Source organism: Nomascus leucogenys, chromosome 6 (genome assembly GCF_006542625.1).
Source record: "Nomascus leucogenys isolate Asia chromosome 6, Asia_NLE_v1, whole genome shotgun sequence".
Lineage (NCBI taxonomy): Eukaryota > Metazoa > Chordata > Mammalia > Primates > Hylobatidae > Nomascus > Nomascus leucogenys.
In genome coordinates, this window is record NC_044386.1 from 84630106 (window position 1) to 84656451 (window position 26346).

At 52.0% G+C, this 26346-nt stretch overlaps 1 protein-coding gene across 2 annotated transcripts in view; it reads right to left on the reverse strand.

Annotated features, from left to right (window-relative positions):
• Positions 1-2383: 2383 nt before the first annotated feature.
• Positions 2384-26346, reverse strand: part of IGDCC4 (immunoglobulin superfamily DCC subclass member 4) — a 41804-nt gene continuing 17841 nt past the window's right edge. Inside the window, exons 4-20 of one of the 2 annotated variants that reach the window (XM_030814579.1) lie at positions 23465-23601; positions 21918-22058; positions 17969-18124; positions 16885-17298; positions 16229-16393; positions 15546-15683; positions 14495-14665; positions 13270-13506; positions 13016-13117; positions 11318-11501; positions 10447-10574; positions 9971-10141; positions 9610-9747; positions 7424-7529; positions 6726-6954; positions 5847-6008; positions 2384-5313 (exon numbers count right to left, since the gene is read on the reverse strand). In XM_030814579.1, the coding sequence (XP_030670439.1) occupies positions 4903-5313; positions 5847-6008; positions 6726-6954; positions 7424-7529; positions 9610-9747; positions 9971-10141; positions 10447-10574; positions 11318-11501; positions 13016-13117; positions 13270-13506; positions 14495-14665; positions 15546-15683; positions 16229-16393; positions 16885-17298; positions 17969-18124; positions 21918-22058; positions 23465-23601 (3190 nt within the window). In that variant the 3' untranslated portion in view covers positions 2384-4902. Of the gene's footprint in view, positions 5314-5846; positions 6009-6725; positions 6955-7423; positions 7530-9609; positions 9748-9970; positions 10142-10446; positions 10578-11317; positions 11502-13015; positions 13118-13269; positions 13507-14494; positions 14666-15545; positions 15684-16228; positions 16394-16884; positions 17299-17968; positions 18125-21917; positions 22059-23464; positions 23602-26346 lie in introns of both variants that reach the window. The other variant, XM_030814578.1, reaches the window with a different exon arrangement.

Here is a 26346-nt window from a genome sequence, read left to right on the forward strand (position 1 = left end):
GCATGCCTGTAGTCCCACTGTATTCCAGCCTGGGCAACACAGACCCTGTCTCAATAAATAAATAAATAATAAAAGTTGGCCTAATGTAGCTCTTTGCTCCTTTGGCACTGGACTGGGATGGCAGAGGAAGAACTAAGTCTTTCTTTTGATACCAGCTCTGGAACTTTGGGACCATGTACAAAACTAACTTTGGGCCAGGCACGGTGGCTCACGCCTGTAATCCCAGCACTTTGGGAAGCCGAGGCGGGTGGATTACCTGATGTCAGGAGTTCGAGACCAGCCTGACCAATATGGTGAAACACTGTCTCTACTAAAAATACAAAAAAATTAGCCAGGCGTGGTGGCAAGCACCTGTAATCCCAGCTACTCGGGAGGCTGAGGCAGGAAAATAGCTTGCACCTGGGAGGCGGAGGTTGCAGTGAGCTGAGATTGCACCATTGCACTCCAGCCTGGGCGACAGAGCAAGACTCCGTCTCGAAACAAACAAACAAACAAACAAAAAACTAACTTTGATACAGATAAGTAAGGAAGTACAGGCCTCCAGAAATCAGAGTGCCTGTAGATGGACAGTTTACTAGTGATGGGGTTGGCATAGCTCAGGACTGTTCACTCTGGGGTAGCTACTGGAAGATGAGCCTGAGAAGCAGGACATGAGGCATGTGAGCAGCGGGAAGCAATGGAAAAATTCTAGGTCGAGGACCCCAATGTGCCAAAGCCCTATTGGATTTCATTGTGAGAAAGGGTGGGAGTGGTGGTCTACTGGCATTAGGAAAGGGAGGGGAAGGGCCCTCCCTGGGCCTAAAATCCTGGAACTCCCTCCTGCAGGGCTTGAATTCTCAACAACCCCTTCTTGGCTTGTCCTGGACTCTGAAGAGGTCAAATTGGTGTCTTGAATTGCTGTCATTTTAAATTCATTTTGACAAGGGTTTAATTCTTCTTTATCACAACCCTTGGTCTGAGAGTGATATGCAAATAATGGCTATTCTGCCGAGTGCAAAATGTGCAGTATCTCTCTGTCTGATCTGTCAATTAACTCTGGGTCTGGCCCACCACTTTGGGGGTGGTCCTGAGCAAAGCAGCCTCTAGCTCTTGATTCCCTCCAATAGAAAGCATGTTCTGGGCTCTGTAAAGATCTTAGCAGACAGCAGCTGCCAACTGTGATGCCAAGATGTGTGTGGGGTGTGACTGTGGAGTTTTGTGTGTGAGACTGTGTGCACATTTGCATTAACGGACAGACACAAGGGTGTTTGTGAAGGCAAGTATGCATGTGCGGGTCTCTGAGCTTGTATACACAGTGCACGTGTGTGTGATTGTGTGGCCATGAGTAATTTTGGTGACCAGAGTTATACAGGAGAATAGTTGTGGAGCCCAAATCTCTGGAGTTGTTCCCTCTTTCCTGCACCCAAAAAAGTTCAGAGAAATGTGTGCCCAGATGGAAAGAGATCCCCTGAGAGTCTAAGGAAGTGCCATCAAAGAACGCATCTTTCCTAAGTTTACGTCTTTTTCCTAAGTGCCTGTTGAGGGAGGAAGATGGTTTAGTTCTTTTCCATGAACACCTGCTCTTTACCCTCAAAAAAGAAACCACCATTTTGAGCCAGGTGCAGGGGCTTATGCCTGTAATTCCAGCACTCTGGGAGGCCGAGGTGGGCAGATTACGTCAGGTCAGGAGTTTGAGACCAGCCTGGCTAACATGGTGAAACCCTGTCTCTACTAAAAATACAAAAATTAGCCGGGTGTGGTGGTGCACGCCTGTAATCCCAGCTACTCGGGGGGGCTGAGGCAGGAGAATCACTTGAACCCGGGAGGCAGAGGTTGCAGTGAGCCGAGATCACGCCACTGCACTCCAGCCTAGGCGACAAAGTGAGATTAGTCTGAAAAAACAAACAAACAAGCAAACAAAACACTATTTTGGGCCAAGGGGCAGTGGCTCATGCTTGTAATCCGAGCACTTTTTGAAGCTGGGGCAGGAGGATGGCTTTAGCCCAGGAGTAAGATAACGAGTCTGGGTAAGATAGCCCAGGAGTAAGATAACGAGTCTGGGTAAGATAGCCCAGGAGTAAGATAACGAGTCTGGGTAAGATAACAAGACCACATCTCTATAAAAAAAAATTTTTTTTTAATATTAGCCAGGCATGGTGGCATGTGCCTGTAGTCCCAGCTACTAGGGAGGCTACAGTGACAAGACTGCTTGAACCCAGGAGGCTGAGTCTGCAGCGAGCTGTGATTGTGCCACTGTACTCCAGCCTGGGCGACAGAGAGAGATCCTGTCTCAGAAACAACAACAACAACATCATTTCCCATCCCAGTAAGAAATAAACTCCCTAGGGCACAAAGGCTGAGGAAATTCTAGTCATAGTCAATGGTTCCAAAAGAGAATTCCCCATTTCTGGAAAATAGTTTATTAATTCGTTATAAGGACAGATACATGAATCAATGCCTTAGCTTAACACTAAAGAATATCATATTTGTAAGGAGAAAAAAAAACGCTGGAAGGATAATTAAATAGTACAGCATAAACTAAATACAGACAAATAAATGAGCAAGTACTGATTACACTTGTCACGCATCAAGAAAAGGAAGATTTTTAATTGAGACTCAAAAAACTTAAGGCATCAATGGTAGGTGACAAAGGGATTAATACCCTGTAAAAGGCCAGTAGATTCTTTTCTAATAAAAATACTGCTACAAAGACACAAACCTAACACTTCCAAATTACCCAGAGCCCAAATCATATATAATGCTAGTGAGAAATGGCCACTTTCTTATCAACTGTGAGTTATAGGCAGATACCAGATTTATTACTTATTTGCTTTTGAGAAACAATTTTCCACCCCACCTAATGGGTTATAAATTGTCTCATTTGCAGCTATTTAATTTAAACCAGAACCTCAGTGCCTGTTAAACAAGAACATGAAAAATGACTATGTGGTGTAATGCTAAGAGCCTACTGTTAAAACAGCCATTTAATTCAGGGCAGTTTTTTTTTCTTCTTTAAAAAAAAAAAATCAAACCAGCAAAATAAAATGAGGCTTTTGACCTTCAGAGCAATGATGAAACATACTCAGTGGTGTTAGCCACAGCAGCGCTGAATGCTACGGAAATAGTACAAGTGACAATTCTGTCTTTAACGAGATACAAAACCAACATTAATAATCTTTAGTGTTATCATAGGCTGGCTGAAGGACGGGGAGGAGGTGGAAACGTAGGTGCAGACATCAACAGTGAGTGACACCCGAGTATAATAAACACAGATGCTTTCAGGGTTTGAGGAAGCCGCAACTGTGCTAAGAGACATTTCACCATTAAAAAAAAAAAAAAAAGGAAAAATGGACTGGTTATTTCCAATTTGGCCCAGAAGCCAGAGTTAACTCTTGATGTGCCAATCAGACATCATTAGGGAGTAAAGACCCTAACATTCTATGCTCCTATGAGAGGGCTGAGCTGAAAAACCAAATAAATGACATTGTTTTCACTACACAGAAAATAGAAGTCAAGCTTGTCCCTGTGCGGCAGGTGAACAGAAAATGACTTGAGGATTCAATTTAAAGAAAAAACAAACTGAAATGAGCTACCCCTTTTCCTGTGCAAAGACCTCCCTGCCAGCACCCCAGAGGGTGAGATTCCTGTCATCCCCAACCCAGATCAAATCAAGCCTCACAGGGTGGGAAAAGCCTCCCTGAACTCTCACTCCCCTTCACTTCCTTTAGCTTCTTCTGGAAGAAAGGCCCAAATCATCTCCATCCAGTAAACTTGCCCCCCTGCATAGAAGGGAGGGCATCTTTTTATTCTGAGCCTCTGGATCACAGTCCCCTTCCCTGTCTCAAACATTCCCCTCTATGACTTGGATCCATCCATGGAGAACCCTTGGATCCCAATCCCAAAGGCAAGATGCAGGGAAGCCAGAAGGTCTTCTCCACACCCACACTGGGCATGGGTGGGCTGCCTGGGGCAGGGCAAGCAGAAGCACTGAGTGAAGAGGAGGCAGGAGGATGGCAGGCGAGTGCACGGCAGCCGTGGATACAGGAGGGGCACGGGGGCCTTGAAGCAGACATGAGGTAGTCACGTTGTTAGAGAAGGATGCAGAGTTTGAACCCAGGCAGGAGAACCAGATGACACAGCCTGGGAGGGGTGAGAGAGATAGCAGAGGAAGGAAAACAGGAGAGAGGAAAGGAAACAGTATCTGGGAGCAGGAGAAGGGCACTGGTGCTGGGACAGCGAGGTGACTGGGAGACAGAACACTAGAGCAGCCAGGGGCAAGGAAGGAGGGGAAGAGTGAGAGAAAGCGGATTTTCAAAACCAGGCACTTCCCAAATTACAAAATTAAATGCAGAGTTGCTCGGAGGGGAGCCAGGGCCACCCTCTCTATTTGGGCAATAAGGAGCTGGGAGGTGATGCGGCTAAAATGCTAGGCATTCAGAGCCTGCTTGCACTCAACCCAGCCAGACAGGAAAATGGGCTGGGACTGTCTTTGTCAGACAGGCATTGGAGACACTCTCAGAGTGTGTAATAAAAGGCTGGGTGATGGAGGTGGGGGCCCACAGGGCTGGGGACTGACCACTGTGGGGCACCGTCCTGACCTGGAGGACCAATCAGGCTGTAGTGACCACTGCCTGGGCCACGGTTTCCCAGCTTAACAACCAGTACACATACATGCACTTCACACATGTGCACATCACATGTAACAGTGTCTCGTATGTCTTTCACATGTCACATGTGTATCACAAAGAGTATGGGGGGAGTGAATAATCCATGTCTTCCTCTCCCCACAGCCAAAGCACCTTAGGAAGCTCCAAAGGGCTTGATGATGTATCTACAGGCACACATGTGGACATACACGGCCACAGGTGTCACATCCTATGTGATCCATACCTGCCTGCCCCAAACCACACCCTCTGGGAAGAGCTAGGCAGAGGAGGAGACCGGGGATCTGGGCAGGCCTGGGCTGGCTCCTAGAGGGCAGGGGGCTTTGAGCTGGCAGCTGTCTCCAGGGGTCCCCTCTAGCACCTCGCCTGGCTGGAGGTCTGGGTAGGAGCAGGAAGCACTGGCTGCCTCTGGCAAGCAGGTAAGTCTGTCTGGCCCGGGGGCTGCCAGCTCACACCCTCCCAGCTCCCTGTCCAGCCAGGCTGCCCCCTGCCCTGGATCCCCAACACCCGAGATGAGATCAGGAGCCTCCGGAGGCAGAGGGTCCTCAGGCTGCAGGTCTTGGAGATGGAGGTCAGGGTTCCCGTTAGATGCACTAAAATCAGAGTGGACAATGACTTCAGCCTCCACCTGGTTCCTGCAGGCTGGGGGTGACTTCTTCCTCCCATTGCCCTGATCAGAGCAGAGAACACAAAGATAAAGTGACCATTACTGAGAGTAATCATCCGAATGACCAGCGTACATGGGGCAGAAAGTCTGACCCTCCATCAGAGTAGGTATCACATGGGAGCCGGTAAAGGATACACAGGAACTATTCGAACCTATACAAAGTCAGGGAATGATGGAATACTTCCCATTTGCCCTCGTCCAGGAGTTTCAGGAGTACCAGACTCAGTCAGGGCCTCTGGGGACAGGAGGAAGGGCTGAGCGTACTCAGGCCAGCCACACCCTCAGATCCAGGAACTGCTGTGGCCCACTTAGGTGCGGGTAGAGGAGGGACTGTTTGTAATCCAGGTTGAAACAGGTTCCTGCAAACTGGCCTGCCCTCCACCTACTCAACCTTTGGAGGCTCCAGGGGTCTCCTGGCTAGACTTTTATCCCCGCGGAAGTTACCACCCAGAGGTCTCCAGAGAACTCATTACTTCCTCTTCACAAGCAGAGAGACCCTTTCCTCCTTTCCTGCCCCTTCCTTCCAACGCGCTGACCTTTATGGCGTCGTACACCAGAGCCTGCAGCAACAGCGTCTGCCCAGTTCCAGCAGGGGGCAGCAGGGCCCGGGTCAGAGCCGGCCGGGGACCTGCCTGGGGCAGCTCACAGCCTGCCCAGGAACCAGCCCAGCTCAGCCCGCTTGGTTGGGCCCAGGAGATCTGCACGGGGGAAAGAAGGGGACACTAAGGGGCACCACCAGGATTGGCTGGGAGAGGGAAGCCCAGGGGAGGGAATTGGGATGGGCCGCGGGGGAGCAGGGTCCAGATTGTCACCCGCTGCTCTCTCCCTCTCCAAGGCTCAGGGAAGGAGCATGGAAAGGGCTCAGAGTCAGCGGGGTAATCTGAGGATGAGTCCTTTTGCAGAGGAGCGGAACACCAGACGCTCTGCAAAGCCCGCGGTGTCCGAGCCAGGCGGGGAGAGGGTGAGGGAGGACGGGTCGGAGTCGGGTGGGATGTGCCACCCTTGCCAGCATGAAAGGGACCAGCCCTGCGAAGGCCTCACCTTATCCCGGTCCCAGTCCCACTTGGCCACAACCAAGCCGACTGGCCTCTTCTCCCCACACAGGGATGTCTGGGTCTCAGAGGTCTCCCCAGCTCCAGGGATGAGGAGAGAGCTGGGTGTTCTGGCTACCCTGGGTCACCTGCTGGGAGGCCCTTTCCTTCGTGAGAACCAGGCTGACCTATTCTGCCAGGGTATGGAGGCCCATGTGCTTCCCTGACCAGCCAACCATTCCGTGGAGGAGGGAGAGAGGCCCTTAGCGTCCGCAGCCGGCTCCGAAGAGGAGGTAGAGCCGTGCTCGCATAGCCACGCGTTGTGCTCTGTCGCCCCCTGGTGTCCTATTTAGAAATGAGCCGCAATGTGGGGCTCTGACCTACCTTTCTTTTGGAGTGACTCCGGCCTTCAGAAATACCGCCACCCATAAGGCTGTGCACTTCAGCCCTGTCCTCCACGTCTGAGGGTGGCGGGGACCAGTCCTGGGGATGGGGGTGCACAAGGGACTCCAGTTCATGGGCAGCTGGGGGGCTGGGGGGGCCAAGCCGAGCTCTGGAGTACAGCGCGGGATTCCCAGGGGTGGCGGTGGAGGACAGGCCTGGGAGGGATTCCCTGGAAGGGAAGACGGAAAACAAGGCATAGCGGTCAGAGTAAGGGGTCGGGGCGGGCCTGGGATCAGGTTCCTGCCCATCTCTGGGACTTGCTTTCCAGGTCTGTGCAATGAGTAAGAAAAACTGCTATTGTTCAAAACAGCCTGATGCTATAAACAGGGCTCTTCTTCCCTTGGCTCCAGGCATCTGGAGATTTGGGGCCCCTCTTTCCAAGATGCTGGCAGCTACAGAGGAAGTGGGAGCCAGGCAGTTCTGTTGGCCTTGCTGAGGGGGGTAGCCTGGGGCTCCCCTAAGTCCACTCCCCATTCTCATGAGGACATCATCCCTGATTCCTTCAACCCAGAGTCCTAACTTTAACGGTGGTCCTGGGAGTGCCAAGGGCAAGTCATGGCCACTTTCCCTGATGGCCCATTCTGCAGCCCTTCCTGGAAGTCTCCCTTCCCTGAAGTCAGACTGGCTCCCCTGCTCACCTGTGGGGGCTGCGGCGCAGGCCAGCACACATGCAGGCCAGGAGGCAGAGGAGGCCCAGGCAGACACCCACGATGATGCCCGTGACTGAGTGCATGTCCAGTGAGTCTGGTGGGAGAGAGAGAGGCACAGAGCAGGTCAGGGCAGAAGAAGGGCACAGGGCATAGATCAGGACTATCCATGGCTTTCTCAGGAGACACCAGCTGGACCCTCACCCTTCAGATGCTCACAATCTTCTGACACAAGGACAGGAGGGCCCTGAGCCTCACAAAAACCACTACTACCTCTCCCTCTGACTGTCCTCCCCAAAACACACCCAGAAGTTATGGTCTGTCTGCCTCAAACTGGCCTTTGGTGAAGCACGTGTTGCCTGCTCCCAGGGCTGTTGCATGGGTGTGCAACATGTGCAGGTGCACAGACCCCATGCTTGGATGGGCCCCACACTTGAGTTAATGCTCTGCTGTCACCACCTTAAAATTCTAATTTTTTTTTTTTTTTTTGAGACGGAGTCTCGCTCTGTCGCCCAGGCTGGAGTGCGGTGGCGCGATTTTGGCTCACTGCAAGCTCCGCCTCCCGGGTTCACGCCATTCTCCTGCCTCAGCCTCTCCAAGTAGCTGGGACTACAGGCGCCTGCCACCACGCCCAGCTAATTTTTTTGTATTTTTAGTAGAGACGGGGTTTCACCGTGGTCTCGATCTCCTGACCTTGTGATCCACCCGCCTCAGCCTCCCAAAGTGCTGGGATTACAAGCATGAGCCACCGCGCCCGGCCTAATTTTTTTTTTTTTTGAGACAGGGTCTTGCTCCGTCACCCAGGCCGGAGTGCAGTGGCATGAACACGGCTCGCTGTAGCCTCAACCTCCTGGGCTCAAGTGATCCTCCCACCTCAGCCTCCCAAGCAGCTGTGACCACAGGCATGAGCTACCACACCCAGATAATTTTTAAAATTTTGTGGAGACAGGGTTTCACCATGTTGTCCAGGCTGGTCTCCAACTCCTGGCCTCAAGTTATCCTCTCATCTCAGCCTTCCAAAGTGCATGAGCACTTTGGATTACAAGCATGAGCCACCATGCCCGACCTTTAGTTTTTTTTTTGAGACACAGTCTTGCTCTGTTGCCTAGGCTGCAGTGCAGTGGCATGATCTTGGCTCACTGCAACCTCCTCCTCCCGGGTTCACGCCATTCTCCTGCCTCAGCCTCCGGAGTAGCTGGGACTACAGGCATCTGCCACCACGCCCGGCTAATTTTTTTTTTTTTATTTTTAGTAGAGACAGAGTTTCACCATGTTAGCCAGGATGGTCCCGATCTCCTGACCTCGTGATCCGCCCGCCTCGGCCTCCCAAAGTGCTGAGATTACAGGCGTAAGCCACCGCGCCCGGCCGTCCGACCTCTAATTTTTAAAATAAGGGATAACACCTTTTCATTTTGCACTGGGCCCTGGAAATCATGTAGCCAGTCCTGCTGTCCACCTCCACCCCATAAAGCTCATCACCTCACCAAGTTAATCCTCCAATCAAAGCAATTTCCCAAAGAAACTGGTCTCTAAAGCCAGTCCCAGCTGGATGCAGTGGCTTACACCTGTAATCCCAGCACTTTGGGAGGATGAGGCAGGTGGATCACCTGAGGTAAGGAGTTTGAGACCAGCCTGGCCAATGTGGTGAAACCCCGTCTTTACTAAAAAATACAAAAATTGGCTGGGCACGGTGGCTCACGCCTGTAATCCCAGCACTTTAGGGGGCCAAGGTGGGCGGATTACGAGGTCAGGAGTTTGAGACCAGCCTGGCCAACATGGTGAAATCCTGTCTCTACTAAAAATACAAAAATTAGCTGGGCATGGTGGTGTGTGCCTGTAATCCCAGCTATTTGGGAGGCTGAGGCAGAAGAATCGCTTGAACCTGGGAGGCAGAGGTTGCAGTGAGCCAAGATCACGTCATTGCACTCTAGCCTGGGCAACAAGAGTGAAACTCCATCTCAAAAAAAAAAAAAAAAAAAAGCCAATCCCCCACAAACCTGACCTCTGAACCAAGTTATCACTGAACCACACCTATTTCCCCTTCACATTTGCTCTGCCCCCACCAAACCTGGAGGACAGCTGTGCAAAACAATGAAATTGTAGTTGTGTCCACAGGCATGGGCTTGGAAGTCAACTCCAGGGGCTTCTGGGAAACCTGGGCTGCCCTGCGCTCATACCTGACAGCTTCTCCTGGAGCGTGATCACATCCTGCAGACGGGAGAAAGGCCCAGGCCCCACCTCTGTGCGCGCCCCCATCTTGAAGAAGTACCGAGTGTCGCTCTCCAGGCCATGGACCTCAGCACTGAAGATGTTTCCTGGGGGTGAGGGAGGCAGGGAGAGCAGGGATGGTGGACGGGGTGGGTGGATGCAGAGGTGGACAGGGAAGTGGGACTGGGAAAGTCTGCTCTCCACTTAGGCAGCAGCTTCTGCCTGCTTCTCCCAGAAGCCCCTGGAACAAACCCCAGCACTGTTCTCACTGCTGGAAGCGGGAGAGGCTGGGAAGCTCTTGCACAGGTGCCCTGGGGCGGGAGCCCTCACCCTCCGTGGTGAGCAAGGTCCACTGGTGCTCAGGCTGCGTGTGGTTGTTGCTGTACAGGATCAGATACTCCACGATCTCCCCGTTGGGCTCTGTAGGGGGGCACCAGTGCAGCCGAACCGTGGACGGTGTCAGGGGGCTCAGTCGCAGGTCGGATGGGGGTGTGGAGGGCCCTGGGGTGCAGGAGAGGAGATAGGGAGAGACGTCAGAGCTGGGGGACAGAGCATGAGGACATGACCTCCCTTCTTCCTCCTTCATGGAACAAGCCGCAAAGCGAAGATGAGGTCTGGTTTCTAGTTGGGGAATTCTATAAAACAGTGGGTGTGGTTGGAGGGACTTAACGTTCCTCCCCTCCCAGAAACTCTTCTGCCCTCAGCTCTGCCCAAACCTTGGGGTTCTGAGGTATGTTTCTTGCTGCTGGGGCAAGAAGGAGTTGGGTAAAAGATGGGTTGGTGGCAAGGGGCTGGGAGACACTCACGGTCAGGCAGGGTGGAACGCTCCACCACAGAGCCGAAAGGCCCATCCATGTCCACGCCGTGAGACTGCACTGCAAACTCGTATTTGGTGAATGGCTTCAAGCCGCCAATGAGGATGTCTTCTCCAGAACTGCTAAGGCAAGAAACGTGACTGGTGCTCTCAGGCACACTCTCCCAGCAGGGCAGACCCCTCCAAATCTACTCCCCTGCAGTCAGCCCCAGCCCCAGGCTTTACCCTGGGAAGGGAAGCTGCTCCCTGGCCTGGAGGCCACTACCACCACCCAGGGACCTACAGAGAAGTCTGGATGTATGCTGCTCCGAGTCCAATCTCGAAATCAGACCCCTTCCTCCAGGAAACCTTCCTGGATTAATCCAAGTTATTCTCCACCTATGGAATCATCTCCGATGCATCTTTTCTTTGGCTTAATTTTGCCTTCATGGCAATTGTATATATGAGTTGCTTTTTATGCGACTTTCCTCTGCCAAACCTCAGGCTCCTCAGGCTCTGTCTCCCCATCTGACAGGGTGGAGGGAGCAGCTCTGAGGACAGGGGCGGGGTTCTCTTCACCATCAGACTGGGAGCCCTCTGAGGTTGGAGAAACAGGTCTGTCCTGTGTCACATTCTCCAGAGTTTGAGAACAAGGCTCTGTTGTGAGGGGACGGGATTGGATGGCCTCCTCGCTACCATCTAGTCAGCAGGCAAGGACGTGGACCCTGTGCAGCCCCTCTGTGTGGCCTCAGTGTAACGGGTGAGCCATGACATGTTCCTGAATCCCAGAGGCCCTTCCCTGATCACCACCTGCTGCCTTCCCACCACCACCCCCCACCTGCTCTTCCTCCCTTCTTTACATTAGTAAAGGCATTAGTCCCCACCTGGTGTAATAGGTGACCAGGGAGGCATTCCTGAGCCCCCAGGGGCTGAAGCGCACAGTGTAGTTGACAATCTTGACTGTGGTGAAGTCTGGCTTTTTCCACCGAAGCCAGATGGATGTGGAGCTGTTTGATTCTGCATGGACGTGGGCTGGAGGCAGGGGTGGTCCCCTCTGGATAGGCATGTCTGAAAGGTGAAAACTAGAGTGTGAGGAAGGGAGGAAGGATATTCATCCTTAAATATGTATAGTGGTTTACAGTTCTCAAGGCTGTTTCTTTGACCCTCTCCTTTGATCCTGTGAGTTGAGTGGCATCATTCCTACTTCACAGATAAGGCAATTGAGGCTTTCAGGAATTTGATTTTTGACTGTGGAACACTAGTCTGTAAGAACGTAATAAAGAGAGAGGCAGCAAATCACAGCAATGAATAACCATGGAACCAGACTCTGGAACCAAGTGCTCTGACACTTACTAGCTGTGTGACCTTGGAGAAATTACTTACCTTCTCTGTGTCTCCATTCACTATTCTAATGATAGTACCTACCTCATGGCGTTGTTATGAGGATTAAATTATTTAATATTTTAAAAATAGATAGGAAATTGAAATATAACAACCACTGTATTTATAAGTGTTTATTTTAGAAACATAAACCCCAAGAGAGCAGGAACCTTATTTGTGTCGTCCACCACTAAATTCCCAAAGCAGCTGGCACTTAGTAGACACTCAGCGAAATATTTGCTGAATGAAGAAATGAACAAACTGGAATTAGAACTCAGCTGGGTGTGGTGGCTCACACCTGTAATCCCAGCACGTTGGGAGGCCAAGGTGGGTGGATCACCTGAGGTCGGGAGTTCGAGACCAGCCTGGCCAACACGGTGAAACCCCGTCTCTACTAAAAGTACAAAAATTAGCCAGGTGTTGTGGCGCACATCTGTAATCCCAGCTGCTCAGGAGGCCGAGGCACAAGAATTGCTTGAACCCAGGAGGCAGAAGTTGCAGTGAGCTGAGATCACACCATTGCACTCCAGCCTGGGCAACAGAGTGAGACTCTGTCTCAAAAAAAAAGAACCCAAGCTTCATGGCTTCTGGTTGATTACTCCCTCTGCTAAACCACGTGGCTGGGAAGTTAGGGGTGAGGGAGTGTCATGATGGGCAACTGAGGTGTCCAATGCAGGGCCACAAGGCAGTGTAGTGCAGTGGAAAGAGTTTTGCCTGGAAACCAGGAGTCCCGGTTCTAGCCTAGACTCTGTGCGACCTTGGACAAGTTCCTTTTCCTCTCTGAGCCTCAGTTTCCCGTTAGGTCACACAGGGATACTCACTCTTCTTAGACTTGAGAGATAGTCTGATAGTGTGATGTAGACAAATGTGTTTTAAAAAAACTTGTTTTACAGTCAAACTTGGGGTCAGGAGTTACTGATCAACCATAGGGTTTCCCTCTGTTCAAACTTTGGAAATCAGCACTATTCATGGCTAATGAAAATAAGGTGGCAGGCCTAAGACAGTGAACAAACAAGCTTCTCTCCGTGACAGAGGCTCTCTGGAGCTAAAAGAGGACCCCTGATCCTAGGAGAATGGGTTTGGGCATGAGCCGAGGCTACTAAAGTGCCTGTTCACCAGGCTGGCCCAAAGGAAAAGAAGAGGAAGCGGCTAGCAGAACCCTCACCTGAGCCCTCCCCACCTTCTTCCCCCACCGCCCTCACCTGGTGCGGGCGCCTTCTCCGTCTTGCCCTTCCACACTGCTGCATAGCCGTCCTCATGTTTGTTGAATGCCACGAGCTTCACCTCGTACAGCCGGCCAGGGACTGGGGAAGGTTACAGGGCTTAATGGCTAGGGGGACATCTGGGGTCACTCTCCCGTCCACAGAGGGCATCCCATCTCTAACTCCTTCACACAGCTTGCCCAGTCCCCACTGAAGCTACATCCCTCCCTCCCCCTACCCCCAGCCCTCCTCACCTAGCTGGGTCAGCTCATACTGCTTCACTTTCTTCTTGAGCCGGACAGGCCCCACATCCCAAGCCTGGTCTCCACGGCCCCCTGGCGGGCGATCGCCATTGGCCTCCTCCTCAGCCCCCACCTCCCGCCAATATAGTTTGTAGCCAGAGATCTGGGTGGGGTGAGGGGGTGGCTGCCATGACACGACCAGGGACTCCATCTTTGCCTGCACCTTCAACTCTGCAGGGGCAAAAGGGACTGGGGGGCAGAGGAGCAGGATGGGAAAATTAAGAAACAGAATGCAGAATGAGGAGAAGGAGACCAGGGATAGGAGACAGGGAAGAGGCATGAGGAAGAGGCAGGAAGATGGCATTCAGTGAGAGCCTTGCCAGCATTCTCCCAACACATCACCACTCAGCCACCACTCTAAGTGCCAGTCCTGGGCTCGGTCTAGAGGTGAACTCACTGTTCTACAAGCACAGAGTGCAGGGCATGCAGGGGTGTCTGCTGGGCATTTGCAAAGGGGTCAGCAAAGAGCACCTCTGGAGCAGGCTGATAGCACCTGGCACAGAATCGGCCTCTGTGAAGTCTTCTGAAGGATCAAACATCAGGGGCAGTGGGGGTGGTGGTTGCTGAGGCCAGGAAGGAGGGACACCACCGTTACAGTAGGGAGACCCTCTTGAGAGTGAGGAGCTTGCAATGTGTCAAACACTGTCCTATGCACTTTGTATAGGTATTATAACTTTATTCTTGCAACCCTCCAAAATAGTGAAAATACTGCAACCTTCACTTTACAGATAAGAAAACTGAAGCTCAGAGAGTTAAGTAATTTGCCCAGTGTCGCATAGAGAGCACATAGCCCGGTTTGGTCAGCATTTAATCACTCTTCTATTGGGCCTCTCAACAAAAACAATCATCATCACCATCATCTTCGAAGCAGCTACAATTCAATGAGTTTTTATGTACTAAGCACTTTAGTTACAATACATTATTCAATCTCATGCCACTCCTGGGCAGTAAATGAAGCCTCAGAATGGTTTGTCCAAGATCACACAGCAAATCGAAGGGACACCAGATCTCAGCCCTTCACCTCTGCACCTAAGCCTCACTCGCCCATCAAGTGCAGGGAGCCATGGAAGGTCTCTGATGGAGGGCGGGGCCGGGGGGTGGGGTGCTGGGTCCCAAGGACACACGCACACCCACACAGTCACACACACACTGTCCTGTCTCTCCTCTAACCCCGTACCGTGGCTCTGGTTGTGCATACTGGGCGTCCTGTGCTGCATCCACTGGGAGGGGGCCCCGAAGCCGGCTGCTGTACCAGCCGAAATCCGTACTCGATACACCTTGTTTGGCTGAAGCGAGTTCAGCATAAGCTGTGTCTCATTTCCTCGCACCTCAGTGGAGAAAATCTGATCTGCAGGGGACAGAAAAGGTGGGCTGCTGGGTAGCCACCTGAGGAACAGAATCCTAAACCCCCCTACATAGCTCTTCCACCTCACATCCTGGTTCCTCCGTGCCCATGGGAGCCTGAGGCGTTCTCAGCACTGACCCCTCAGTGCCTGGACAGATTCTATGGCTCCAGGGTTGACGCTTGAGCCTCCAACTCTGGCTGATGCAGGCCATCAGCCTGGGCTCAGCTGCAGGGAGAATGATGGCAGGCTTTCCCCGTTTCCCCAGGAGCTGTCAATGACCATCCCCTGCCAACACACACACACACACGGGAGGCAGACACAAGGGGCTGACCATGAAGGCCAGCAAGAACGCCTGGCTTCCAGAGCCCTGAGGGCCACCGTGGCCACTTCCTCACCCTTCCCTCCTTCCTCACCTTTCCCTCCTTCCTCACCCTTCCCCTGGTCCCTCAGCTACCTTCCTTCTCCTAACTTTTTATCCTTTTATTTTTTTCTGATTCAGAGTTCTGCTCTGTTACCCAGATGGGAGTACAATGGCACGATCACAGTTCCCTGCAGCCTTGAATTTCTGGGGTCAAGTGATCCTCCCACCTCAGCCCCCCATTTCCCAGAAAAGGAAACTGAGGCAGGGACTCAGTAGAAGTACACACTGCAGCTGTAGAGGGGTTGGGGTGAGAGCCCAGGCCTCCCTCTGCCTTAAGCTAGGCCCCTGTCTTCCCTTTCCATTCCTGCCCAGACCCGTGTTTTTCAGGTTCACCCTTCCCCAACCCCTACTCTGCTTCCTTTCCTCTGACTCCCCTAGCCTGTTCAGGTCTCCAGCAGCCCTGACCACTCTTCACGTTGATCATTCCCATACATGCCTGCAGCCCACCTGCCCCCACTCACCTTCCTTTCCCAAACCGTATTCTATCTTGTACTTCACCACCTGCCCATTGCTCAGGCTTGGGGGCAGGGGCAGCCATGCCACCCTGATGTCCGAAGGGTTGGGGCTGGACAGGGAGAGCTGGGGTGCTGCACTGGGGACTGAGACAGAAGAACATCAGCGTGAGCTCTGCTCCACCGACGTGGAAGGTGAGGCTCGGGAGCGGTCAGAGACTTGCCTGGGTCACACAGCAAGTCAGAAGTAGGCCAGGACCAGGATCTGAGGGAGGAAAGGGAGCTTCTCAGGGGAGCCCCAAACTGAAGGATGAGGGGACATCTTTCCCATCCTGAAGCTGGAAAAAGTCTTGGAGCACAATCTTCCACGTCTAATGGGTTAATGTCACTGGCCACTACCCCAGCTGGATGGCACATAGGTGTCAGGGAGAACTGCATGACACAGAATCATCACAAGACCTGGGCTTAAGTCCCAGCTGAACTACTGACCTGGGCACATCATTCTCATTTTCTGGGCCTCAGTTTCCCCAACTGTAAACTGAGGAGAAGAACCCCTGCCCACTCTCTTACAGGGCACAAAAGATGATATGAGCAGGTAAAAATGCCTTTACCTTAGTAAAGAGAGGGTGAGCTCCCTTCCCCAGAGAATTCTCTTTACCCCAATCTGCCCATTGTGGGTTCAGAGGCCCTACCATCATCCAGTGTGTGCACCAGTGCTGGGGTGGAGGTGCGGCTGGCTCCCAGCTGGGAGTAGGCCACCACGTAGAACTCATAATCTGTGTTGGGTTCCAGGTCCCGAACCTGTAGTTCTGTGGTGTCGTTGTTCACTGCAAACTGGTATTCCACATTGTCCATGCCTGGTGACACGGGGGACAAGGGGACTGTCATAGTACCACCCCTCAGTGCTGGCTAGCTGGAGACTGTCTAGGAATCCTTCATATTGTCCTGGTGTCTATTTATAGCTAAATCATCCCAGATAATCTGAGCTGGAGTGTATAAACTCCCTCAGCTTCCTGTCTCAGTGTATTAATTCCTCCACTGGTTAGGGAGTGCTTTCTGGAAATGACCCCCCTCTCCAGTTAGTTAACTGGCATGGGAGGTGGCTCCAGGAACATCCTCTCCCTCCTCTCTCAACAAATATGACTGAGGAAAACAGTGGCCTTTCCAGCGCCAGTTGCCTAATCCATACCTACCATACCTATGCGGGTCTCTCCTATGGGCTCCTACCCCAGTCCATCCTCGCCGCAGAGGTAGCCATCAGGCAACCTTTCGGTCATCCGACCTGAACCCCTCCCGGCTGCGCCCCGCAGGGGCCTGCGCTGGTGCATCTTGCCCCAGGCCGACGTACCCCGTGCCTTCTGGTAGTGGAGAGAGAAGCCGATGATCTGCTCGCTGTGCAGCTCGGGCCGCTCCCAGGCCACCAACACAGCGGAGCTACTCAGTGGCGTAGCGGTGACCCGCGTGGGGGCGCTGGGCAGCCCCTCGCGCACTATCACGGCCAGCGACGCGGCAGCGCACGCCATTCCCGCGCTGTTCTCAGCCACGCACTGGTAGTAGCCGGCGTCCTGCAGGCCGATCTGTGTGATGACCAGGCCGCCACCGCCGCCCTGGACCTTGACGCGCCCGTTGGGCCGCAGCGGCGCCCCGTTGTGCAGCCAGCGCAGCGCTGGCCGCGGCTCCCCCGACGCGCGGCACACGAAGCGCGCTGTGCTCGCCCGCGTCCGCGACAGCGCCTCGGGCGCCTGAGTGATGGCGGGAGCCGCTGGGGGCGCGAGGGGCGACGCTGAGCGCGGGCTTCCGCCACTAAGGTCTCTTCCCCTCCCCCCAGTACCCCAACCCTGCCCCCCACCGCCCTCCCTCGCTCCCCTTCCAATCACTCTAACCTCTCCCTGATTCACCCTTTCCAAACTACTCCGGCTCAGCGCAGACCTACCCTTTCTTCTCCCCATTTACCCCAGCCCCACAACGACCATTCTCTTTCTCTCCCAAAACTGTCCCCAGGCCTCCTCAGCCTCCCCTAAATATCGCTCCTCCCGGATCTAACCCCACCCCTAATTTACCCATCTCCTTCCTCCCTGCCCTCCGATGTCTCCCACACCTACCAGATCTACCCTGCCCCCCAGTTTTCTTAGTACTACTCAGATCACTCCACTATCCCCCCAATAACCCCAGTCCCACCTCCCCGCTAATCACCCGCGCCAGGCTCTAATCACCCCTCTCCCTCCATCCCAGACTCAACGCCCCGCACTTCGTCCTCCAGTTACCTGGTCCCCATCCCTCGCCCCACCTCCGCCTTACTAGGGACTCCTCCCTGAGTTCGTCCTCCAGGAGAGCGCCTGAGTCCCCCCAGCACACCCACCCGTCCACCTCCCCCTGCTCTATTCACCCCAGCCCCAGCTAACCCGCTCCCTCCGCCCTTCGGCCCGCCTCACCCAGCACGCGGAGCTCGGCGGCGGCAGTGGCGAAGTCGCGCGTGCGGGGCTTGTTGGCGCGGCAGACGTAGACGCCGGAGTGCCAGGGCTGCGTGCTGGCAATTAGTAGGTTGGTGCGGCCCAGGACGATGACATCTGTGGAGATGGGCTTCCCGTCTGGGGAAGGAGAGGGAGATGCGCTGGAGGGGACGCTAGGGACTGCCCTTCCATTCACTCTCCGGACCTCAGGAACACTCTGCACCCGGGTAAAGCAAACACAACCATCCCTGGTCCGAATCTCATTTTCTCCTCTTGCCGGGACTCTCCGAGCCCGGCTGTCTCCATCTGTAAGGGGGAATTAGCCCTTAACTGGCAGGGTTTCCATGAGGATTGAAAGAATGTGAGAACCCCTGGCACAGTGCAGGCATATATTGATAATAGGTACTCAGCACACTCGTCAGTTTTCATTACTGTATTCATTTCTCTCAAGAAGGACATGCTCCTTCCCTGGGGTCCCAGCCCAGTACTATGATGAAGCTAGGGCTGGTAAGGTCGGACCAAGCCAACGATTCCATTGCGCACAAATTTTTATCTCAATGTGAAATGAAAACCATTTAAAAAGTCCTTGCCTTGTAGACATGAACAGAAAATCTAGAGAAGCAATGCAGAAAGCCAAGAAACACATAAATGTTCAACTTCATGTCATCAAAGAAAGGCACTTCAAAACAGATGTTAGGCTGGGCAAGGTGGCTCATGCCTGTACTCTTGGCACTTTGGGAGGCTGAGGTGGGAGGATCACTTGAGACCAGGGGTTCAAGACCAGCCTGGGCAACATAGTGAGACTCCGTCTCTATGAAAAAAAAAAAAGATATTAAAACATAGATGTTAATTTTCACCCATCAACTTGAGAACATTTTTAAAAATAGTAAATTGCAATGCTGGAGAAAGGACCATAAAGGAGCTTCACCGAGGCCTTGAAGCCAAGGATTCCATTTATGTGTGCCTGTCCTAGGAAGATGATCAGAAGTACAGGCAAGTATTTGTGAACAGAGCAGATCACTGCAGTGTTAACTGTAACAGCGGATAACTGGAAAGGACTTAAAAACCCAACAGCAGGAACTGGTGAATTACATTATAGCTATATTTAAAGTATGGAATATTAGTCATTACAATTTTTTTGAAAAAGTTTTAAAGATGGAGAAATGCTTATGGTATACTGTTGAATGAAAATAGGACTTGGAACTGTAAATGCAGCACATGTTCTCAATTTCAGGGAGAAAACTGTACATATGCATAGAAAAAACTGAAATAAGGTATACTGGTACATAAACAATTTTTATCTCTGAGTGGTGGAGTGTTTTCTGCAACTATTTTTTTCCTAGTTTTCTACGGTGAACATGTACAACATTTGCAGTCAGAAAACAAAACAGCCAGACACAGTGGCTCACACCTGTAATCCCAGCACTTTGGGAGGCCGAGGCGGGTGGATCACTTGAGGTCAGGAGTTCGAAACCAGACTGGCTAACATGGCAAAACCCCATCTCTACTAAAAACACAAAAATTAGCCGAGTGTGGTGGTGCATGCCTGTAATCCCAGCTACTCAGGAAGCTGAGACAGGAGAATCACTTGAACCCAGAAGGCGGAGGTTGCAGTAAGCCAAGATCATACCACTGCACTCCAGCCTGGGAAACAGAGCAAAACTCCGTCTCAAAAAAAAAAAAAAAAAAAAAAAAGAGAGAGAGAGAGAGAAAGAAAATAAAACAGGCCAGGAGCAGTGGCTCACGCCTGTAATCCCAGCACTTTGGGAGGCCAAGGTGGGCAGATCATGAGGTTGGATCACGAGGTCAGGAGATGGAGACCATCCTGGCTAACACAGTGAAACCCAGTCTCTACTAAAAATACAAACCATTAGCCAGGTGTGGTGGCGGGCGCCTGTAGCCCCAGCTACTCGGGAAGCTGAGGCAGGAGAATCGCTTGAACCGGGAGGCAGAAGTTGCAGTGAACAGAGATCAGGCCACTGCACTCCAGCCTGGGCGACAGAGCGAGACTCCGTCTCAAAAAAACAAAACAAAACAAAATCAAAAACAAAACACCCATGCCCCTTCCCTGACTTAGTGGAGAAAGTTCCTGGAAAGAAAGCAGTGCTTGGGGTCAGGAATGAAGCTCCTTTCCAGCCCTTCTCTTCCTAGGTGTCAGGATCCTCCGGGACAGCAATTCTCAAATCCGTACTGTGCACACGAATCACAGATTAGCAGGGGACCTTGTTAAGATGTAGAGGCCTAAGGCAGGGCCCCAGATTCTGCATTTCTAACTAGTCATAGGTAGTAGAGCTGAAGAGCACACTTTCAGTTGGAGAACCGGGCGCAATGACTCATGGCTGTAATCCCAGCACCTTGGGAGGCCAAAATTGGTGGGTTGTTTGAGCCCAGGAGTTTGAGACCTGCCTGCGCAACATCTAGAAACCCTGTCTCTACAAAAAAATATGGGCATAGCAGCACATGCCTGTGGTCCCAGCTACTCAGGAGGCTGAGGTAGGAGATCACCTGAGCCAGCAAAAGGTGGAGGCTGCAGTGAGCTGTGATTGCACCACTGCACTCCAGCCTGGGTGACAGGCAAAAAAAAAAAAAAAAAAAAGATTCCTGGATCATGACTCTCCAGGGTGAAGAAAGGAGTCTGCAGTTTTAGTAAGTCCTCTGAGTGACCCTGATGCATAATCAGGAATTAAGAAATATTGACATTAGAACTTCTAGGTGATACCACAAGTTTATCCCAGTAGTACGAGGGTCCTGCTGGCCCCCTAAGTAGGCAAGTGTCACAGGTCCAATGAGGCAGTGCAGGTCAGATAGGTGCGAAAATGCCAGCACTGTTCTATTTTATCAGCTCAGTGGTGGGTACATATTAATAGTTGTTCAATTTATTTTCTTTAAACTATATATATTCATGATGTAGACTTTTGAGTATGAGATATAAACTTATATTTTTAAAGATGTATAGAGTAATAGAATGAGTTGGGGAAAGGGGTAAAGAGAACTGGATTTAAAACTTACTTCTGCCATCAACTTGGGACAAGTCACTTTTTAACAACAAATGGAAACAAAAATAACCCTTGCTTTCTTTTTACAGGACTGTAGGAAGTGGTGTACCAAAAATAGAGCAGACTTGAAAGCTTGGGTCCTGGCTCTTCCACCTGCCTCTCTGAGCCTCAGTTTCCTCATCTGCCCACTGGGAAAAATAGTTTTGGCCCCTCCTCTCCCCAGAGGGCTCTTGGAGGCTGACAGGAGAACAGGTGTGAAAGTGCTTAGGAGACTGCACAGTGAAATTTGGCCCAGCACTGGCGTTACCCTGATGGCATCTCCAGTCACTCAGTGGCACTTCTCCCTTGTAGCCTGATACTGTCAGACCTCTCTTCATAGATGTGTGTTTTCTATCCCTCACTAGACGATGAGTTCAGAGGGCAGGGTCCCTGCCTCTCTGTGTTTTGTTCACTGTGCCCAGCATGATGCCAGTCACACAAAGGCAGCAGTATGCTGGGGTGGACCCAGAGCTGGCCTTATAGTTACACGGACCAACAGAGGGGTCTGGTTCCACCTAACTCACTGGCTGTGTGGCACCTTCCCAGCTCTCAAGTGCTCACTTGTAACACCGTTGTGAGGAACAGAAATGTGTAATTACGGTGGAGAACCTAGCTCAGCACCTGGCCTCAGGAGGGCTGCAATAACCGTTCTGTAAGTGGCAGCCTGGAAGTGCTTTTGTAAAGCACATGTTACACAGAGTGACAAGGAAGTCTGTCCAGTTCCCCACGCAGCTCCGACCTTGACCACCACACCCAGTCCTGGGAAAGGAGTTCCTGCCACACCAGAAGGTTGGTGACCACTGGGTCGTCACCCATACATCCCCCTGACTTAGGGGCATGTGAGATACCACATCCCTCCCTTCCCATGCCCTACTTCTTCCACCCCCTCCACTCACCTTGTCGGACCCAGGACACAAAAGGGGTGGGGTCAGCTGAGGCCACACATTCCATCACCACACTCTGGCCAGACACCACTGTGGTGTTCTCTGGGGCTGCCACAATGACCACGTCCTGCCCCCTGGTGGATGCCAGGAACCCTGGCAAGAAGACAGACCAGCAGGCAGCCTTACCATTAGGCATTTACCATGCGATACCTCACCTGAGTCTCACAGTAACCTGGTGAGGTGGTACCGAGAGGCAGCAGCAATGATTCCATCTGTCAGATGGGGGACGTAGCCATAAAATTCAGCAGGGCTGGGACTGGAACTCTGAGCTGTTTCTTTTAGAGCCAGAAGAATTGCCTGGGCTTCAACTCAGCACCAGAGAAATGATTAGACAGACCCACACTTACCTCAATTCTTCCCTCCCAAATGCAACCCACCGTCTAGGCAGAGGACTGTCAGGGTCATGGGCAAAGCACCAGACTTGGAGTCAACAGTTATAGTTTCTAGTTCCAGCACTGCCATTAACACACTGGGTGACCTTAGGCAAATCCCTTCTCCAAAGGGCCTTGGATTTCCCAGTGGAAAAGGCAGACAGTGGGCTTGAGTTTCTGCCTGTGCAGCAGCTCCCTAAACCCTGATTTCCTGCCAAGTTCTTTGTGTGACCCTGGCCCCCTGGGTGGAGTGGTGAATATCTGGATTGTCCAGCAGGTGGAGGCAGAGACCCCTAGAACAGAAGAGAGACGACACCAGACTGGGAGCAGCCCACCAGCTAAGCCCAGAAGGAACACGGTGGGGATGGGGTGGGAGTGCAGAGAGTGGGTGGGAGGTAGGAGGGATGCATGGCAAAGGGAAGCAAGGGAGGGGCCCCTGGGGGAGGCTTGAAGTGAGATCTGTTGAGCACCTGCCAGGTGCCAGGCACTTTCCATTCTTATCTCAAGGACTCTTCGAGCCTCTCTGAGCTGGGCATTTGATAAGGAGCCCAGGGTCACGCAGATGGTGAGCAGAGAAGCCAGGATTCAAACCAGGTCTTTCCAACCCCAAAGACTGTGCCCTTCCTAATCCATCACACTGGGGCAAGAGCTTTTCAAAGAAACGAGTAAAGGATAAGAACACTAGGCCACAGGGAGCCAGATTTGCAAGGCACAGAAAGCAGAGAGGGACGAATCCACCAGTGCCTGAACCCCTCAGCGACTATAGAAGGGCAGGAGAGAAAGGGGCAGGGACCAGGGCTTCCGGGCACTGACACTGCCTCAGATGCCTCGCATCCCCACCTCTGTCCCCAGCCTTCTACACTGCATCCAACCAGAGGGCACACAGGCTCTGCATGAAGAGAGGAGCCCTGCCCTGGGAGTCTGGGGTCTTGTGTTCCAGCCCAGTTCTTTCTTCCCTGGTTTGCTGGGTGACAGTTCCCTCTCTGGGCTTCATCGCCTCACCTGTCAATGGGACTAAGATTTATCACCTACTTGAAGGCAAGGCCTGGACCCCTGGAAGTCCCTGCCAGCTCTGAGGTGGCTGGTTCCAGGAACCCCCAGGTTTCCCCACCCAGCCAGCCCCCTTACCTCTGCGGGCCACACTGAGTAGGGCCTCCTGGCTGAAGCGCTGGCGAGCTGAGTTGGTGGCCACACAGCGGTAGGGGCCTGCATCACTCTCCTGAACATCCAGGATCTGAAGGACGCCGTTGGGAAGCGTGATGAGCCTTGGGAAGAGGGGAGCAGGCAACCGTGAGGTGGGCGGGGGGCCACAGGGAGGGTGGCTCACGGTAAGTGAAATGCAAATTAAAACTCTAAGATACCAGGCCGGGCGCAGTGGCTCACACCTGTAATCCCAGCACTTTGGGAGGCAAGGCGGGTGAATCACATGAGGTTGGGAGTTCAAGACTAGCCTGACCAACATGGAGAAACCCCGTCTCTACTAAAAATACAAAATTAGCTGGGCATAGTGGTGCATGCCTGTAATCCCAGCTACTCGGGAGGCTCAGGCAGGAGAATCACTTGAACCCGGGAGGCAGAGGTTGCGGTGAGCCAAGATCGCACCATTGCACTCCAGCCTGGGCGACAAGAGCGAAACTCCATCTCAAACAAACAAACAAACAAACAAACAAAAACTCCAAGACACCATTTTCACCTATTAGATTGGTGAAAATCAGAAGGCTTAATAACACTCCACGTGGATGAGGGAATGGGGCAAGGCACTCCTGGCTCGATGGTGGCCCTGCCCATACACCATCTGTCCAGGGCAAGTTGGTGATATCTCAACATCAAAACTTCTAGGGCTGTATCCCACAGATACTCTCAGACGTGTGCACAAGAGCATATGTTAAACGATATTCACTCCAGCACTGTCTGTGATAGCAAAAGGCTGGAAACAACCCAAGTGTCCATCTGCAGGGTGGGAACTGGCTAAATTGGTTTGGGTACATTCGCACAATGGAATGCTAGGCAGCTGCTAAAAAGGAGGCAGCTCCGTGTATGCTGATAGAGGGCCATCTCCAAATGTGTTCTGGTACAAAACAATATGTTTGGGGACATGTAGGCTTCTATGCTTGCGTATACATTCAATGTTCCTGGTAATAGTGGTTGTCTCTGGCGAGGGGACCTGGGATCCAGGGGACTGAGGGTGGGAGGGACTGACTTTTTATTATATATCCTTGTATACAGTTTGAATTTTTTTTACTCCTTGCCCATATTACCTTCTCCCTCCCTTGATAAAATACTCTTTATTCACACTATCTCATGTGACCCTTAAAACAAGCCCAAGACATAGAGGAGGTCACAACCTCCATTTTACTGGTGAAAAATAGGCTCGGAGGGAGGAGGTATTTTCCCAGGATCTCACAGGTAGAGTAGAGTGAAAACTCGAACCCAAGTCTTCTGGTGCCAAATGTCATATTCATCCTACCTGCCTGTCTCGGCAGCCATTGGATGGCTGAAAATGCCCTTGGAGAGGACGTGGTCTCCAAGCAGACCCAGCCAACACGTATGTTACTTAGAAGGGGCATGATGGATGAGGGTGTTCCCTGCCCTCTGGGCTAAAGAAATAGAAAGGTCCAGAGACCTTGAGAAACGATGTAATCTGGGATAGGGAGGTCTCCATGGGGGTTGGGATGGTGGAGACCAGAGTGGGCTCTGACCTAAGGAGGGGGTGAATGGGTCCCTCGGAATCCTCCAACTGGGATCCCTACAGGATCAGCTCCAGGTGGAGAATCCTAGTTTCTCAACAAAGCAAATGGTGCTGGCCTCTGGGATGTAGGCTGGGCCAAGGTCAGAAAGGGAAGGGGGCAGTTGTGCACTTGGTGGAGATCCCTTAGCTCCTGGGGAAGTGGGGTCTAAAAAAATCTAAACATGGAACAGGAGAAGTAGCTCAAAGGCTGGGGAGGAAGAATGTTCTAAACAGGGGCCCTACAAACCTGCCGTGGCCCAAAGACTTAGAGGACTTAGAGAAAAAAAGCATAAATATGCCCTGCTCTTTCCTGCATCACACAGGCAAACCTACCTCTGCCCCTAGCCTTTCACCCTCAGCTCCAACAGCTGTCTACATAAGTGCTGGGGCAGAGCGAGAGAAAGGGACAAGGAGGCAAGTGTGGCTGGAGCGAAATCCTGGGCCAGGACCCAGTCTGCTGCCAGAGAAGAACTGACAGAAAGGACGAATTGGGGAAGGACAAGTAGGACCCACCTAGAAAACAGGCCCCACCCCCATCCATCTAACGTGCTCTTCCTCCAAGACCTTTCTTTCTCCTCTTTCTCCCTCGGACTAGCGAGCTGACTATGCTGCTGGGAACTGCCTACATTTCCTAACCCCAATGTTTCTAGGTCTTTCCAGGGAATATCATGCTCCAAGTACTCAAGAGGTAGTCTCTCCTTTGAAAAAATAACATTCCCTTAATGATGTGATTGAGTGAATGAATGAATGAACAAATTAATGAATGAATGAATTCCTTTCCCCAGATATGGTGCTATTGCTGCAGCCAATAGAGGCAAGATGGAACCACTTTTAGGGTTCATCTAAAATCTTTTCTGGCCTGGCTTTTTGGGAGGCAGAGGCAGGAGGATTGCTTGAGGCCAGGAGTTGGAGACCAACCTGGGCAACATGGCGAAACCCAGTCTCTACAAAAAATACAAAAATTAGCCAAGGCATGGTGGTGCACACCTGTAGTTCCAGCTATTCAGGAGGCTGAAGTGGGAAGATCGCTTGAGACGGGAGGTAGAGGCTGCAGTGAGCAGCGATTATGCCACCTCACTCCAACCTGGGTGGCAGAGTGAGTCCCTGACTCAAAAAAATCTTTTGCTTTGCTAAAATGTGTTTTTCGAAGCTCTGTCCTTGGAAAGGTGTTCAAAATATATTAGTTAGTGGGGGGAAAAAGTAAAAAAACAGTGTTTATGAAGAAATTCTACTTTTAGAAAATAGAAAAAAGTTATGTTAGGATATATATAGAAAAAGTCAA